Source organism: Indicator indicator, chromosome 33 (genome assembly GCF_027791375.1).
Source record: "Indicator indicator isolate 239-I01 chromosome 33, UM_Iind_1.1, whole genome shotgun sequence".
Lineage (NCBI taxonomy): Eukaryota > Metazoa > Chordata > Aves > Piciformes > Indicatoridae > Indicator > Indicator indicator.
In genome coordinates this window covers 7123302-7139926 of record NC_072042.1, presented here as the reverse complement: position 1 = coordinate 7139926, position 16625 = coordinate 7123302, and the positions used below count along the sequence as shown (strand labels likewise).

The following is a 16625-nucleotide window of genomic DNA, read 5'->3' as shown; positions in this document are numbered from 1 at the left end:
CTGTTGCTGAGGAGACCGATATACATTGCAATCATTTAGTTTACAGGAGTACTGCACAGGGGGAAGCTGTGAGGGAAGGCTCCTCTGCCATCTCCCTCATGAGGCCAAGGCCATGGAGTGCTGGCAGCCCGGGGTGCTGAGCCTCGGCATTGGCACAGGGCTGAAGGCCCGGCAGCAGAGCCACAGAGGAGGCAGGTTTGCGAACAAGGCAAATCCTTCACTCCCACACCCTTGTTCTGCTTCGCCTTCAGTGGCATCTCCCACGTGGGTTGGGCTTTGTGCACGATGCAAGTGGCCAACACCAGATTTGTGTTTTTAACCCCCCCCCCCCCATTTAGGAAGAACCAATATGAGATCATTCTCAGAAGAGCATCTTCTTAAGGTCACTTTTTAAACCTTATCTTCCCCTCCCTTCCACCCACACAGTGAAATGCTCAAGTTTCCAATAGGTGTAGCTGTAAAAATGAGCATAGGCAAGATTCACCCTGGTTTGGGAGAGCAAAAAAGCTCTGAGAGGAAGCCACACTAAAGAGAATTCACCGCTCCTTGTAGCTCCCCAAGGACAAAGCTGTTCAAAGGCAGCAGGCACTGCTGCTGGCTGTGTTCCTTGACCCTAGGAGCCCCAGGACCTGTGGCAGTGAGCCAGCGGTGAGGGAATGTTCTGCACAGCTCAGCTGTGGCTTTCCTGGTTTGCTTTACACAAGGATGCAGCATTTGTTGATTTCTGTACAGTTCCCTTCCAGCACAACAAACCATTGGTCAGTAGTGATTCAGGACGTGGAGGACACCACAGAGACACAGCAAAGCCCAAACCACTCTGAGCCCAGGCTGGTGGCTGCCAGGCTCTGTGTGCACAGGCTGCCCCCCAGCACTGCCACTCTGCACTCCTCAGCCTCCCCACACTAGAGCTGCCTTTGTGTTTTCTTCTGAACCCCTCCCTTTGAGGAGGAAATGAAGGAGTTGCATCCCCAGAAGGAGAAGGTAGAGCTGAGAGCTGGGCTGGGAGCTGGGGCAGGCCCAGGCCGTGCCCTTGTGCAGGGCTCCTGGCAGGGTGCAGAGCAGAGTTGTGCCAGGCAGAGTCAGTCCCAGCCTGATGGCACTCGAGAAGTGTTTGTTCCAGTGAAATGCTACATTCAGACAGGATTCCCCTTCCCTGGCCAAAAGCCCTTTTCTGGATATGTTTTGAAGGCAAATCTTGGAAGAGCAGAGGGCTCAGCCTTGCTGTACTGCCTGGGAGAGGGACGCAGAGAACCTCCAGTGCCCTCAGGTCTCTTGGCTTCCTCCCTTGGAAGGTTATGGTCGATGGTACCTAAAAGCCAAGGGAAAAAGCTGAGTGTCAGCCTTGGAACTCAGGGTAAAAGGTTACTCAGGCACTAGAGGTGACAAAAATAAAAAAGTAAAATGAGTTCTTTTGAACTCTCAGCCCTCAGCAGAGCTGCTACCATCCAACAGGTTCCCCTTTGCCTTCAAAAGCTCTTCTGCTATGCAAACCAAACTCTTCAAGGTCCTGCCAAACTAAACGACTCTGAGAAGCACTCAGCTACACACAGCAACTGCTGGGGGAAACCATCACCTGGGCATGATCCACTTCACAGATAATTAATATCTGAACTAATTACTGAAGAGCTTGGCACCTTGTCTGCAGACCCAGACCTTCAGCTGTGAGGTCACACTGGGTCCAGGTACAGCTAAACCAGTCCCTGGTCACCTTGAGTTTCCAGGATCAAGGTTCCAGTTTCCCCCAGTGCCCAGCACACGCAGGGACAGGAAGCCCCCAGGGCTGTGAAGTTTCCCCCTCAGCACAGCTCTCCCAAGGGGGCTCAGGCTCACCTGGTGAACTGTTTGCTGTCCTCATGCACTTCCATTTCACAGCTCTTGAACTCGTTCAGCTCCTTCCGGATGGCAGCCTGCAAACAGGGTTCCAGTTCTGCCTCATCTCCTCCAGGGCACACATCCAGCACCCTGTCTGCCATCCTGCTCAGGGCTCATCCTGCACTGCCCCTCGGTGCTTGAGCACCTTTGGTATGCAGGGCTCACAGCTCCTCTGCTGAAGGCAGCAGCTCAGATGGCAGCAGCCAGCCCAGCTTACGCAGGCAGTTCACACCATCCTGAGTCTCCCCTGCTCCTCTTTCTCCACTCCAAGGGCTGCTGTCCCCTCAGGGGGCCAGGGAAGGTAGCAGAGATGGCTGCGGGGCAAGCTCCTTGCCCAGGCCTGCCCCAGCCGGCCAGCAGCAGCGCTGCCCAGCGCCCTGCACCTCCCACCCTCTGCGTGTGCCCAGTTCAGCCTGTGCCCAGCTCCTCTCCCACCCTGGGCCAGGCCCCAGCTGTCACCTTGTCTGCCGGTGTCAGCTTGGTCCAGGGTTTGTCTGCTCGCCGGTCGTAGTCCTGAGCGTCTGTCACCTCCACGTACTCGTTGAACCGCAGGATCTTCCTGGCCTGCAGCTCGGCCACTGTCGGCCTCTGGCTCAGCTGCACCACAGCAGGGTCACAGCAACGTCACAGCAGGGACACAGCAGGGTCACAGCAGGGACACAGCAGGGTCACAGCAAGGTCACTCTGAGTTTTGCCCAACAGCTCCAGGCTGAGCACCCCCAGCAGGGCTGAGCCCAGCTCCCTGTGCTACAGACACTGCTGAGTGCTGCTGGCAGCCCGCAGGGGCAGAGGGGAAGCCTCTCTCAGGCTGATCCCTGCAGGCCACATGGCCAAGGAAGGCACTGAGGGGCCTGGCAACAGCCAGTACCCAGAAGAGCTCCAAGTGCCAGCCCTAAGCCAAGGCCGTTGCCCACATTGGCAGTGGCACCTCTCACACTGCACACCCACAGCTAAGGGCAGCTACTGCCAGCTCAGAAATGGGCTCTGAGTAGCCTGCTGTGGAAGCTGTGGCCATGGAAGGTCCACACTGCACCAGCCCAGCCAGCTCCAGCAAACCTCCCTGGTGCCAAGGGCCAAATTTAGTCCTCATCCAGCTTGCCACCCTTGATGCCAGCTCTGATCCCTCACTGCCAAGCATGGCCATGGTGCCAAGGCTCACCCTTGGTGACAGCCCAAGTCCCAAAGGCACTGCAGTCAGAGGGCAGTGGAGACACTAACACAAGAGTCCAGCTTGGCAGCCACAGGGTACAGAGCCACCCCCAGCCTTGCCAGGCAGCCCTGCCAGCAGGGGCCCAGTGCTACCTTTCTGGTCAGCCTGCGCTTGATCTCCCTCTTCTCCGCCTGCCTCAGCTCCTCGTTCTTGGCTGCAGGGGAGAGAGCAGGGATCAGCTGTGAGCACGGGATCTGCTGTGAGTGAGTGATCAGCTGTGAGCGAGGGATTTGCTGTGAGTGAGGGATCAGCTGTGAGCGAGGGATCAGCTGTGAGGGAGGGATCAGCTGTGAGGGAGGAATCAGCTGTGACTGAGGGATCAGCTGTGACTGAGGGATCAGGTGTGAGAGAGGGATCTGCTGTGAGTGAGGGATCTGCTGTGAGGGAGGGATCAGCTGTGAGTGAGGGATCAGCTGTGAGCGAGGGATCTGCTGTGAGGGAGGAATCAGCTGTGAGGGAGGAATCAGCTGTGAGGGAGGGATCAGCTGTGAGTGAGGGATCAGCTGTGAGTGAGGGATCTGCTGTGAGGGAGGAATCAGCTGTGACTGAGGGATTAGCTGTGAGCGAGGGATTAGCTGTGAGCGAGGGATCTGCTGTGAGGGCAGGGACCAGCACAACACAACCCCAGGAGCCCTGCAGCAGCCTTCAGGCACCCCTGGACCAGGACGCTGAAGGCGAAGTCCCTGCCCCAGCCCCCCCGGTGCCCCCAGCCCCACTCACGCTGCAGGATGTTCCTCTGCTCCAGCTCCTCTGCTGTGGGCCTCTGGCTCAGCCTCCTGCACACAAGAGTCACAGAGCTGTCACCTCAGGGCTGCTCCTGCAGCAGCAGCAAGCAATGACACAGCTGGAGCCAGCTCACTGGAGCCTCCTCCACAGCCCTCCCTGGAGCTTGCTGCTGCCTTGCTCTGCCCTCTGCTCCCCTCCAGCAGCTACCCATGGCTGTGGAAAGTGCCAGTCCCTGCAACCCCCAGCCCCGACAGCCCCAGCCCCCATACCTGATCAGGGTGGTGCCGATTTGCTGCCGGATCTCGTTCCACTCCTCCCTGCTCTTGTGGGGGAAGGGTTTCTCCTCCTGCAGCGTGCCCGTGCTGCCCAGCTTCATGGCCAGGGTGTCCTTCCTCTTCACCCTGTTGGCCAAGGTGCCTACAGGGGGGCAGTGGAGGATGGCACCCAGTCTGTGGTGCCCCAGTGCCTGCCGCGTGCCCCTGCCATCTGTGCCCTATCCAGGGCACAGCACCGCAGCTCCGCTGGCCAGAGCGGCGACAGCAGCCAGCACTGCTGTGCCATGCCCCCCATGTGCCATTCCAGCAGCTGCTGCAGGAGCCCCCTGCAGCTGGGGGTGCACCTCAGCAGAGGAGGGCACAGCACTGCTGCAGGGCCTCTGACAGAGTGAGGAAAAGGACCTGGCATGCACCACGAGCCCAGGAGCCAGCTGCTGAGGCGTGACACAGGCCAGAGCCTTGACCTCACACAGCCTGGCACGAGCTCAGCAGAGCAGCAGAGGCAGCTGCAGTCCAGAGCCTTACTGTTGTGGCTTTCATCTTCCTCCTCATCCTCATCATCTCTGTACAGGATGGGTCCCTCTGAGTCTGAGTCGCTCATCCCTGTGTCCCCTTCCTGCTCCTCGGGCAGGGCCTGGACTGCCAGCGTAGGTATGACAGTGATAGCTGGCACCTCTCCGATGTACACACAGGGGCCCGAGCTCTGCTCCTCCTCCTCCTCCTCCTCATCATCTGGACTAACAAGAAGCAACAGTCACAGCCCTGAACAGCCACAGCAGCCCAGGGACCAAGAGAGCCAAGAGCCACCCCAGCACCCTGCATTGCCTGGCCCAGCCCACCCCATCCCATCCCATCCCATCCCATCCCATCCCACTCCATCCCATTCCATCCCATCCCCCCCATCCCATCCATCCCATCCCGTCCCATCCCGTCCCATCCCATCCCGTCCCATCCCACCCCTTCCCACCCCACCCCACCCCACCCCACTCCATCCCATCCCACCCCTTCCCACCCCACCCCACTCCATCCCACCCCACTCCATCCCATCCCATCCCATCCCATCCCATCCCACCCCACCCCATCCCACCCCACCCCATCCCATCCCGTCCCATCCCACCCCACTCTGCTCCACCCCACCCCATCCCTGGAGGCACTCACACTTTGAGCAGCTCTATGGTGACCGGCAGGGACCTGGCCCTGCCCAGGCTGGCATTGTCCTGGGCACCGTCGCTGTCGAAGAGCAGGGAGTGTGCCCGATGGGCACCGTCGGGCAGGGGCGTGGTGAGCAGGGGGCTGGCCAGAGCCTGCTGGATACGGATGTGCAGCGGCACTGGGGGCAGGCAAGGCAGCACCAGGGGGTCCCCAGGGCCTTGCTCTGCTGTCTTCCTGGGCAGCTCCAAGGACCTGAGGTCTTCAGGAGTCTCTCTGGGCAGGTCCAGGGAGCGTGGAGGGTCTGCGGCAGCGCCAGCGGCAGGCAGGGGCAGGTGGGGAGGCTCGGGGGGCACGTGGGTGGGCAGCGGCGGTGAGGGTGGGGGGTAGGCAGGGGGGCTGTGCACGGGCACCAGCAGGGGGCGGCTGCCTGGCACCGTCCTCTCCTGAGGGGGCTTGGCAGCGAGGGCTACCTCTGAGGTGTTGCTGGGCAGGAGGCTTCTCTTTGGTGGCAGAGGAGGGGAAGGCTTGGACAGGCCTGGAGCAGTGCCCATGGCTTGGGAGAGCTCTGCTGGAGAGAGAACCACAGGAGGCACTCAGTGAGCAGGGAAGGGTCTGGGGGGAAAGACCTTCAAAACTCACCCAGTGCCACCCCCTGCACTCAGCAGTGACATCCCCAGCCAGAGCAATTTGCTCAGAGCCCCAAACAGCCTGACCGGGGATGGTGCCAGCCATGGGGCAGCTCCCACCTCTCTGGGCAGCCTGGGCCAGGCTCTCCCCACCCACAGCACCACCAGAAACCCTTCAGCAGCCTGGACTGGGCAGAGCCAATCACTCAGTGCTCAGAGCAGTCCCTGCTAGAGCAAGGAGCCAGCAGTAACCAGGTGGAAGCTGCTGGAGTTTGTCCCTCCTGCAGCAAAGGCGTGGGAGAGCAGCCAGAAGGAAGCAGGCGAGGAGGGGTCTGGGCATCCTCTGCTGCTCCAGAGAGACACAGAGCAGCAGCCTGCAGTGAGAGCAGATGGAGCTCCCCAGAGCCAGGGAGCACAGCCGTGGAGGGACTGTGTCACAGCACTGGCTACAGCCTGAGGCACCTAGCACATGCCAGGCTCCAGCGGTGGCAGCAGCTGCCCTGCACATGGACTCCAACCTCTGGGGATCTCTCACCCCACAGCACAGGTCAGGAGTGCAGGCAGCAGGGTGGTGGAGGTGTCCCTGCCCATGGCAGAGGCTGGAACTGGCTGCTCTTTAGGGTCCCTTCCAGCCCAGCCCATTCTGTCATCCCATGCACTTGGGGACACAGTACCCTTGGGCACCAGCTCCAGCTGCCTGGAGCCTCTCATCCTTCCATGCCAGTGGCTGCCTGGGCTCAGGGGGCCTCTGCCCACAGGGCTGCTGTGGGTCAGGGCTGCTGCATCCCCCCTGGGATCAGCTGGGGGTGCAGCCAGGAGGGCTCAGCAGAGCTGGGCATCAGCAGAGAGGGCAGGAAGCACTGAGCCTGGGGACAGCTGCAGAGCTGCAGGGACGTGGGGACGTGTTTGGGATGTTTGGCATTTTTAGACTTCCCCTTGCAGATTAAGGGAGAGATTTGTGCAGGGCAGCCAGAGGGACTCCAGCACCTCCTCAGCAGGGCAGGCACCAGGCACCTTTGGGCAGTAACAGGCTCTGAAAGGGACCAAGGAGCTGGCAGAAGGGACAAGAAAGGAAAGGGCTGGGTGCTGCTATCAGCATCCTCCCGAGCCAGTCTTGGTCACACCTCTGCTGAGCCAGGCCAGGCTGCTGGTGGCCACCCAGGCACACAGTGGCACAGCCACTGCTGCCCACCACCCCCAGGTCCTGCACCACACCACAAAGCCTCATCAGAGGGGCAGGCTCCAAGCCAGGGCTGCAGCATCCCCTGGCAAAGGCACTCACCTAGCACTGAGCTGTTCCTGTTGACAGGCTTGGGAGGAGGGACAGGAGGCTGCTTGGCAGGGGCTGTGCTTGTGGCAGCAGCTGTGTTGGCACTGGCAAGAGCTGGGGGCAGAGTCCTGGGGGCTGGGGAAGGGGCAGTGGTGGCACTGGGAGTCTTTGCTGCCATGGGGGCTGTGCTGCAGGGTGCAGGCTTTGCAGTGCTGCTGGCAGGTGCTGGCTCCTTGCCCTGTGCTTCGTTTGTCTCCTGGCCAGTGGAGGGAGGCCTCTTGGGAGGGAGCAGAGGCTGCCTGGACACCTGGAGCTCCTGGGGTGGCTCCAGCTCAGGCCCAGAGTGGTTGCTGGAGGAGCCTGCAAAGGGAGATGCTCAGCATGAGAGGCTGCAGGGGTGGGAAGGGTCTGGTGGGATTCAGAGCTGGAAGTATCAGCAGCCACAGTCTCTGCACACAGTTGGGGCCTTACCCTGCCTCTTCTTGGATTCCTCAGCTGGAGCAGGCTTCCTGAGCCCAAGGGGCTTGGTGGCCTCCTCCTCCTGGTTACAAACCCCTGGCCCACCGATGGGCACCGTGTGGCCGTTCTTCAGGGCAGGCGGGTTCAGCTTCTCGGGGTCCTCACCATCTGCAGGGCACAGGGGGGAAGAGGGCAAACAGCGCACACTCAGAGAGCGGGAGATGGAGAAGACGTGGCTGAGCTGCCTGAAGCTCCAGCAGTCCACATCAGCTTCTCTCTGGCCTCTGGAGCAGATGAGGTCACAGGGCAGAGGGCAATGCCGGCAGGAACCAGGGCAGCAGAGAGCCCTGGAATGCAGCTCCCCAAAGGAAGAAGGGCTGCAGGGGTGAGGTTTGGCAGAAGAGGATCAGCCACACACACCACAGGCAGGAGGAAGATGAGGAGGAGGAGCAGGCTGTTGCAGACTCACCCTGCTCAGGCTCCTCCAGCAGCACTCCTCTCTTCACCAGCTCTTCCCTCGGCTTCCGCATGGAAATCTTTCTCTCTAGAACTGACAGCAGAGCGAGAAAAGCACTGAGCAGGGGGCTGGGCTGGGGGCTGCAGCAGGGGACCCTCTGCAGGGGGGAGAAGGGCTTCAGAAGGCCCTGGGCTTGTGAGGAGGGAGGAGGCAGGGCACGTCCAGGCCTGCATTCTGCTCTCGATGGGGGTGGTGCAGTGAAGCCTCCCTCCCCAGGACTGCACGAAAGGAATCCACTTGTCTGAGTCCTGCTCCATGGCAGCTCTGCAGGCACTGCAGCTGCCAGCCCACAGCCATTCTGCTTCCCACTCGAGTCACACTCAGGCTTGTGGCACCAAGTCCTTGCTAGCCAGATGGCTACTGGCACGTTCCCCAGGCTGAGGAGGGGTCTCCCACCCAGTGCCCATGAGATTACCTTCTGAAGTCTCCTTAAATTTGTCACTGCTTTTCTTTTTCCTCCACTTCCAGGGTTTGAAGATCTTCCCGAAGCTGGGGAACTTGCTTTTCCTCTTGGTGGGAGGGGTGGTGTCACCCGACTCCAGCACATCTACCCCCACGCCATCGGCCGGGGGCTGCTCCACCTCTTCTGCTGCATGGACGAGAACAAAGCTGTCACCACCGTGCTGCAGAGAAGCTGCAGCTCCCAGCAGCCCAGGGAAGGTGCTGCAGGTCCACGTAGGAAGGCAGCAGGCTCCAAGCCCTCAGGAGCCCAGCAGCACCTCACAGCTTGGGGAGACACGAGTGGGGCCCTAGGTTAAGAGTGCAAACTGAGTGTCCATCTGCAGGGTCACAGCGTGGCTCAGCTTGGAAGGGGCCTCAGGGATCATCTGCTCCCAACCCCAGCCATGCCCAGGGACACCTCTCAACTAGACTCAGCTGCTCAAGGCCTCATCCAGCTTGGCCTTGAACATCCCTAGGGAGAAGGCATCCACAGCCTCCCTGGGCAGCCTGTGCGAGTCTTACCACCCTCCTACTGAAGAACTTCTTCCTCAGCTCCAGCCAACCCTGCTCTGCCTCAGCTTCAAACCATTCCCCCTTGGCCTGTCTCAGACACCCTCATGAAAAGTCCCTCTGCAGCCTTCCTGGAGGATCCCTTCAGGTACTGGAAGGCAGCTCCGAGGTCCCTCTGGAGTCTCCTCCGGGCTGCTCCCTCAGCCTGTGCCCACAGCAGAGGTGCTCCAGCCCTTGGGTCACCTGGCTGCAGGCATCTCCATCTGGAAGCCACTGGTGCTAGCCACAGGTTCCTGCATGGCCACAGTCCCCTTCCAGCTGCAGCTCCCAAGCCAGGAGCAGCTGCAGGCAGGGCTCAGCCTCGCAGGGTTTTTTCCTCTATAAATAAGAGCAAAGTTGGCCAAGAGCAACAGAGCACAGGAAAGCAGCACAATGCAGGCCTGAGCCCCACCTACTGCACTCCAGTGCAGACCTAGAGCTGGGATCAGATTCCTGTCAGTATAGAATCAGAAAGGTTGAAAGAGACCTCCGAGATCACCCAGTCCAAGCACTGTCAGGGCACAACTGGCCCTCAGCACATCTCCATGGCTCTGAAGGAGCCACAGTACCATGCTCAGGGACAGCACTGGCGCACCAAAGACAAACTGGAGGGGCAGAGGAGGGGCAGGAGCACCAAGAAGCTGATGCCTCATCCAGCCTGGTACTTGCTCAGCACCATGGCCAAGGTCCTGCATGGCAAGTCTGTGCTCAAGCCTCACCCTCACTGTGGTGCCAGGCTGCAAGCCCCATTTCAAATGTATGTAAAGGGTTAAACGAGGTCATGGAGGTGACCCCAGGATGTCCTCATTAGGTCAAGAGGTTCCTGAGGTGCCCCATGCCAGAGCTTGGCCTTGTTCAACCCGACCAGAGGAGAAACTTCTGTGGTGTGAGGGTGCTGGAGTCCTGGAGCAGGCTGCCCAGAGAGACTCTGGAGTCTCCTTCTCTGGAGAGCTTCCAACCCCCTCAGCCAGGCTGCCGTGGGTACCCTGCTGGAGCAGGGAGGTTGGACTGGGTGAGCTCCAGAGGTCCCTTCCCCCCAGCCCCTGCTGGGGCCGCCATCTCCCCACCAGAGCCTGCAACTGTGCAGCGCTTGGCTCTGAAACACCTCCTGGTCCTGTCCAACTGAGAGGCAGGGAGTGGAGCTGTGTGGACAGCAGGTCTGTGTGAATGCAAAGTGTTGGGACTGAAGTAGTCTGGGGAAACGTCACCCACTTGGCACAGCCTGGAGACAAGGTGGCAGAAGGCTGCAGCAGTGCCAGGCAGCACAGGATGCCCTCCCCCAGCAGCCAGCTGGCCCTTCAGAGCCTCTGCTGTGCTCACCAGGTCCTGCTCCTCCTGCTGCACCTGGCCTCAGGTGCAGAGCACTGGGCAAGGCCACGGGAGGTGCTGAGCCACCAGGCTGCTGCTTGCTTCCAGAGAGCAGAAACCACTGCAGGGCAAGGAGCTGCAGCCCCCCAGGTGGGGTCTGAGCTCAGCAGGCAGGCAGCAAGGGGCTGAGCAGAGCCTGGCTCCTGCCCTGCACATCTTTATCACCAACCCTCAGGCTGCTGGGCTCCAGGCTCCAAGCCCCAGCAGCTCCCTCAGCCTGGCCTCACAGGAGAGGTTCCACTGCCTGCAGCAGCTCTGTGCCTCTGGGATGGATTCTCTCAAGCAGTTCCCTGAGGTCCTTCTGGAGCTGAGGGGCCTAGAACTGGACACGAGATTCCAGATGTGGCCTCAGCAAGGCACAGGAGAGGTCCACCAAGAGCCTTTGCTGAGGAGGTGTCTGCTCCTTGCAGCCCCCCCCCCCCGCCCTGCACCCCAGGAGCAGGTCATGCAGCACAGCCTGGCAGCCCCAGCACACGGAGCCTGCATGGAGCCTGGCACTGAGGGACCACAACCGACCCTGCCGCTGCCAGCAGCACCGGAGCCTGGGCTGGGGACTGTCAGCTCCAGCCGCAGCTGTGTTGTGCCAGGCTCAGCAGATCGGGATCCAAAAAGCTTTCAAGCAAACAGCTACAACCCAAACCCCCCGGCAGACAAAGGCTCTTTTGAGGGAAATGCTGCTAAGGTTAAAGCAGCAGCAAAGCACCAGAGGGAAATGTTCCCAAGCTTCCTACAGCAGCCTGAAAACCTTCCTCTGCATTTCCTGAATGGCTCCAGCAAGAGGTGGATCCTGACCTTCAACAAAGGGTTGTGGCCACAAAACAGCCTCAGATAGCCCGAGCCCTCAGCCTCCCTCTCCTTTGTCCACACTCTTCAGGAGACAGCATCCTGCCCAGGTTAGGACAAGAGCCATCTCCTCTGGCTCCCAACTCAGTCAGCAGAACCCTGCAAGCTGTGAGGTGAGAAAAGCCTTCCGACACAAACACCCAGCAGAGGAAACCGCAGGTCTGCTGGTCCCCAGGAAAGGACAATATCACCACCAAGTGAGCCCAGCCACCCTGAAAGCTGCCATCACCTCTGGTGCTCCAGGGGAGAAAGAGCCCCAGACTGGCATCCACCAGAAATCCAAGGAGAAGCTGTTGATGCCCACCCACAGCACACACAGATTTGACTTCTCCCTTCCACTCTCTCATGCCACTCACTTTTAGCAGCTCTTGAGCCAGATGAGCTGGAGTGAAGTGGGGGTGTGGAGGTTTAACCTGAGCCCCCCCCCCCAGGACTTGGGAGGTTCAAAGTTACAAAAGTGAAAAAAATATAGAGGAAAACTTCCAGTGTCTGGAGGAGCCCTCCCCGTGCAGGCACTGAGGGGGCTCTGAACCTCAGGCAATGCCCCTGGACAGCTTAGGAAAGGACCTGAGCCCAGGCAGCTGAGTCTCTGGGAAGTAAATGGGAGCAGCAGGGTGTGCAGAGTCTCCTCTCAGTCAGAGCATCTCCATCCCAGCTGAGAACAGCTCCCAGGACACAGGCTGGGAGCAGCAGTGAGCTGCCCACAGCGCTCTCAGCTCCTGCGGCTTGCAGGGCTTGGCTGTCTTTGGTACAGCCTGAAATCCCCAGCACCCCGCAGAGCAGAGATACAAAACAAGCTGGAAGGTGCCTACCAAGCCCCTTCTGCCCCAGACCCCAGGCCGGGTGATGCTGCACCACAGGAGACAGTCCCGGGCAGCTCGGGGCTGTCTCCCACTCCACGCAGGGGGATTCTACCACTTTGCAAAGCTGCTGTCCCTGAACCCGGCCAGGTAAGGCAGAGACCATCCCCAGCCCCAGCAGCCTGAGGGTCGCCAGCAGCTGCCGTGGTGGTGTAGGGTCGGTGGCTGGTGCCGATGCCCTCGGACGTCTTCCCCCAGCCCAGGCGGCAGGCAGGCAGGCAGCGCCGGGGCCGTTCCCGGTCGGGCGCAGGTTACACAAGCGCCGCATTCCAGCGCTTCCAGAGCCACCACCTGCAGCCCTGCCCAGCCCCGCGCCGTGCCCGGCCCCTACCCCCCGCACTCACCAGACGCGGCGGGGTTCAGCGCTCTGGAGAAGTGCGGCTGCCCCATCGGGTCCCTGCGAGCAGCGCTCCGGGAAGGGGCGGGAGGGGGAGAGGCGGAGAAAAAAGTCCCCCGAGAGCACTCCGGTCCTGGAGTCCTTGGGACCGAGAACCCCCCGCAAGGACCGGCAGGGAGCCCGGGAGCGGCGGCCGCCGGCCCTCAGGCAGCGCTGCGGGAAGGTCCCGCACGGGTCGGTCCCTGCCCGTGTGCCATGGCCGGGCACCCGCGGCGCGCTCCCGGTGCCAGCTCCCTCGCACGGATGCCGCTCATTCCACAGCCCGGCGCCGCGGCTCAGGAAGGGGAGGAGACAGCGAAGGAGCCGCAGCCTCTCAGCTACGGGATCCCAGCACCGCCACCCCCCGCGCCCGCCGCGGCCACGGGCGGAGAGCGCCCGGCGGGGACGGAGCAGTTTCGCTGAAGGTAGGGCTCGGAGGAGTCTCGCAGAAACCTCGAGAGAGCATGGAGTCCACCCCCCCGCAGAGCAGGGGCACTGAGGGTAGGTCGCGCAGGAACACATCCAAGGAGACTTGAAAGTGACCAGAGGAGACTCCACAGCCTCTCCGGGCAGCCTGCTCCAGGCTCAGCACCCTCACACCAAAGAAGTTTCTCCTGCTACTGAGGATTCCCTGGGACTGAGTTCGCAGCTGAAAGGGTTTCACCCCCGAAAGGGACTGAGGAGGCAGCAGTGCCCAGGTCCACGGAGCACAAAGCAGGGGGGGCAGGGATGAATGAGCCTGGTGGTACCCCAGCTGCTGCAGGAGCTGCACAGGCCTGAGAGCAGAGCAAGTTCCTTTGTCAGGGGTGCCCAGGGACAGCACAGGGGGCGAGGGACACAAACTGGAGCATCAGAAGCTCCACCTGAACATGAGGAGGGACTTCTGTGATTGAAAGGTGGCAGAGCTCTGGAGCAGGCTGCCCAGGGAGGTGGTGGAGTAGCCATCTCTGGAGACTTTCAAGCTCACATGAAGATCATGACCCTGTTAGACTTTCTCCTGTGACCCTGCTCTGGCAGGGGTTTGGACTGGATGGTCTCCAGAGGTCCCTTCCAACCCCTGCCAGTATGAATCTGTGAATTTCAAACTGCCTGAGTTGATGCAGTGCCAGGAGCAGGGGCAATGGCTTTGAGCTGGAGGAAGGCAGCTTGAGACTGGAGATGAAGAAGAAAGTCTTGGCAGTGAGGGTGGGGAGACACTGGAACAGGTTGCCCAGAGAGTTTGTGGCTGTCCCCTCCCTGGAGGTGTTCAAGGCCAGGCTAGATGAGGCCTTGAGCAAGCTGGGCTGGTGGAGGTGTCCCTGCCCACGGCAGGGGGGTGGAACTGGATAAGCTTTCAGGCCCCTTCCAACCCAACCCATTCCACGATTCTCTGAGATCCAGCAGATGCCAAATCAAACCCCAGCCCCAGCACAGGTGCTCTGCACTGGAGGCAGCAGCAGGAGCAGGGCACGTGGCTGCCTGCCTCATGCAAATGCCAGAGCAGGATTTGCATGGAACAAGCCAGGGATCCCTTCTGACTCCTGGGTCACAGCTGCTGCCAGGGCACAAATTTCCTCCTCCAGATCTGCATCACAACAACAAAGTTCACCAGAATTCAAATGTCCACCTGGATTCTCCATCTTCTCACTAAGGTTTGTGGTAGGGCTCCAGCAAACCCAGAGCAGTCCCAGCCCTGTCGTCACACCACGGAAGAGAAGGAAAACCCTTGCACACCCACGTCCCTGCACACTCACACCCCTGCACACCCACGTCCCTGCACACCCATGCCCTTGCACACTCATGCCCCTGCACACCCACGCCCCTGCACACCCACGCCTCTCACACCCAAGTCCTTGCACACTCACACCCCTGCACACCCATGACCCTGCACACCCACGTCCTTGCACACTCATGCCCCTGCACACCCAAGTCCTTGCACACTCACGCCCCTGCACACCCATGACCCTGCACACCCACGTCCTTGCACACTCACGCCCCTCACACCCACGCCCCTCACACCCATGTCCTTGCACACCCACGCCCCTGCACACCCACACATTTTCAAAACCATGCAGGAACTTGCTGCAGTCCCAGCAGTGACTCCCCAGGAATCTGATGCCCTCCAGCCTCGCCATGCTGGGACCCTGGCACCCAGGCTCCAGCCAGCCAAGCTGCCCAGCCACAGGCAGCAAATGCCCAGCAGTGGGAACCTTGCTCTGCTCTGAGGTTTCACTTCCTCCCCCTCCCATCAGCAGCCCTGGCACATTAATGCTGTTTATAAACACTGACAGAGGAGCTCTGCTGGGTTGCTTCACTGGGGACCCAGTGCAGGCCAGAGGAGCACCAAGCCCAGCTCCTCTAATCAAGGCTCTGTTGTTCACAGCTCAGCTCACACCAACGGGCACCACCACATTCAGCTCTGGTGACTCAGACCTTGGTGCTCCATGATTCAGCCCCAGGAACAGGAAAAAGGCCTCCTGCCTTCTCCCACCCTGCAGCCTGAGCTGCCTGCTTCTAGCCAGTGGTCCTGGCCCTTTGCCTCCAGAGCCCAGCAGAGCAGGAGGCATCAAGAGGAGGTTTAAGGCTCCTTCCCTGCTGGAGAGTACCCACTTGAAATCCTGGCACAGGTCCATGGCACCATCTCACCAGAGGGTAGGCAAAGAGAAGGAACTGTGGCAGAAGCAAGGTTCTGGGTGCATGTCCCCAGCTGCAGGCGTCAGCAGCTGGCAGGACAAGGAGAGCCTGAGCAAGGATGGTGTTAGACAGACATGGAGCTGCTCTGGCCACCTGCTCCACAGAGCTGGGCACAGGACAAGAGGAAATGGCCTCAAGATGCAGCAAGGGAGGTTTAGGTTGGACATCAGAGTCATAGAAGAGCTCTCTGAGATCATCCGGTCTGACACCAGCCCAGCACCACCATGGCCACCAAACCATGGCCCCAGGTGCCATGACCACAGGATTCTTGAGCACCTTCAGGGCTGGGGACTCCACCACCTCCCTGGGCAGCCTGTGCCAGTCCCTGTGAGCTCTGCTGAGAGGGCCTGGCTGGGCTGAGCCACAGCTGAGCTCACTGCTCTTCAGCCCTGTGACTTCCTCCCTGCTTCCTCTGGCATTTCCAAGAGGGAAACTCCTATTTCCCAGAGCATTCCAGGGCCGTTGTCTCCACCCATCAGCAAGCACAGGGATGGTGCCTGCTGCAGCTCAGATGGCAAAAGGCAGCAGACTCAGGATGCCAGGGCTGACCTGGTGCTGCCATGTGTTCAGAGAAGGGCAAGGAAGCTGCTGAAGGGTCTGGAGAACAGGGCTGGGGAGCAGCAGCTGATTGCCAGTACCTGCAGGAAAGCCAAGCTGGGGACACAGTCCTGGAGCCTGGGGGCTGCAGGGGGTGGCTGGAACCCACAGAGTCACTTTGCTGTCACAGGGACCAGGCTTGCAGAGACTCCTCCAGCAGGTCGTGGGCAAGAGGAGCACCTCCCAGCCCTCTTTTGCAGGAGGGAAGAGCAGCTCCATGAGGGCTTGTTCTAGGCAGTGCTGGGAAGGTGCCACCTCTGGTGCCACCTCAGCACGCATTGCCATCACAGCTCAGCTTGATGCTGCTGAGCAGGGAGGGGAAGCTGAAGAATGCAAACCCTGACAGCAGGAGAGAGGCACCCACAGCCGGGCTTACCTGGGTGACTCATGGCTGTGCCATCCTGACAGAGGGGAACCTCCAAAGCTGACAAACCACTCTGTGCAGCGCCTTGAAGCAGCACCAGAAGGAACTCTGGTCAGAGGCCAAAAGCAAGCACAGGGACAGGGCCCACAGGACCCATTCCAGCACAGCAGAGCCAGCAGCAAGGCATCAGCTTCCTGCCCACAGGGAAGCACTGGGAGGCAGGATGCCCACCTGCCACTGCCAGCTGTGCCATGGGGAACAGGCTAAGCTGAAGGCCATCAAGGACTGCATGGCTCAGGGGAGAAGAGGCCCAGCTCTGAGCTCAGCTCTGCTCTGACCCTCTCCAGCAGCAAAAACTAAAGGCACCAGAGCAGAACCTATGAAGTGGCATCACCATGGTAGGCAAAACACTGGAGACAGGGAATGGCAAAGCCAGGAGAGCTGCAG

At 60.6% G+C, this 16625-nt stretch overlaps 1 protein-coding gene across 1 annotated transcript; it reads right to left on the bottom strand.

The window, feature by feature from the left end:
* Nucleotides 1-8: 8 nt before the first annotated feature.
* Nucleotides 9-12558, bottom strand: PHACTR4 (phosphatase and actin regulator 4). The gene is made up of 13 exons (XM_054395346.1): nt 12513-12558; nt 8523-8696; nt 8060-8140; nt 7603-7758; nt 7144-7491; nt 5242-5803; nt 4609-4820; nt 4078-4225; nt 3803-3858; nt 3175-3236; nt 2332-2469; nt 1831-1907; nt 9-1309 (listed from the first exon to the last, which is right to left on the bottom strand). The coding sequence occupies exons 1-13, from the start codon at nt 12556-12558 to the stop codon at nt 1294-1296; spliced, it is 2076 nt and encodes a 691-aa protein (XP_054251321.1). The 3' UTR covers nt 9-1293.
* Nucleotides 12559-16625: the final 4067 nt, after the last annotated feature.

What these genes read in the sequence shown, in the direction of transcription:
- PHACTR4 (XM_054395346.1), bottom strand. Translation starts at nt 12,558, where the DNA reads ATGGGGCAGCCGCACTTCTCCAGAGCGCTGAACCCCGCCGCGTCTG. An exon ending in ACCATAGAGCTGCTCAAAGT is followed by an intron (nt 4,821 to 5,241) that starts GTGAGTGCCTCC and finishes GCTTCTTGTTAG; the next exon opens with TCCAGATGATGAGGAGGAGG. An exon ending in GCAGAGGAACATCCTGCAGC is followed by an intron (nt 3,237 to 3,802) that starts GTGAGTGGGGCT and finishes TCTCCCCTGCAG; the next exon opens with CCAAGAACGAGGAGCTGAGG.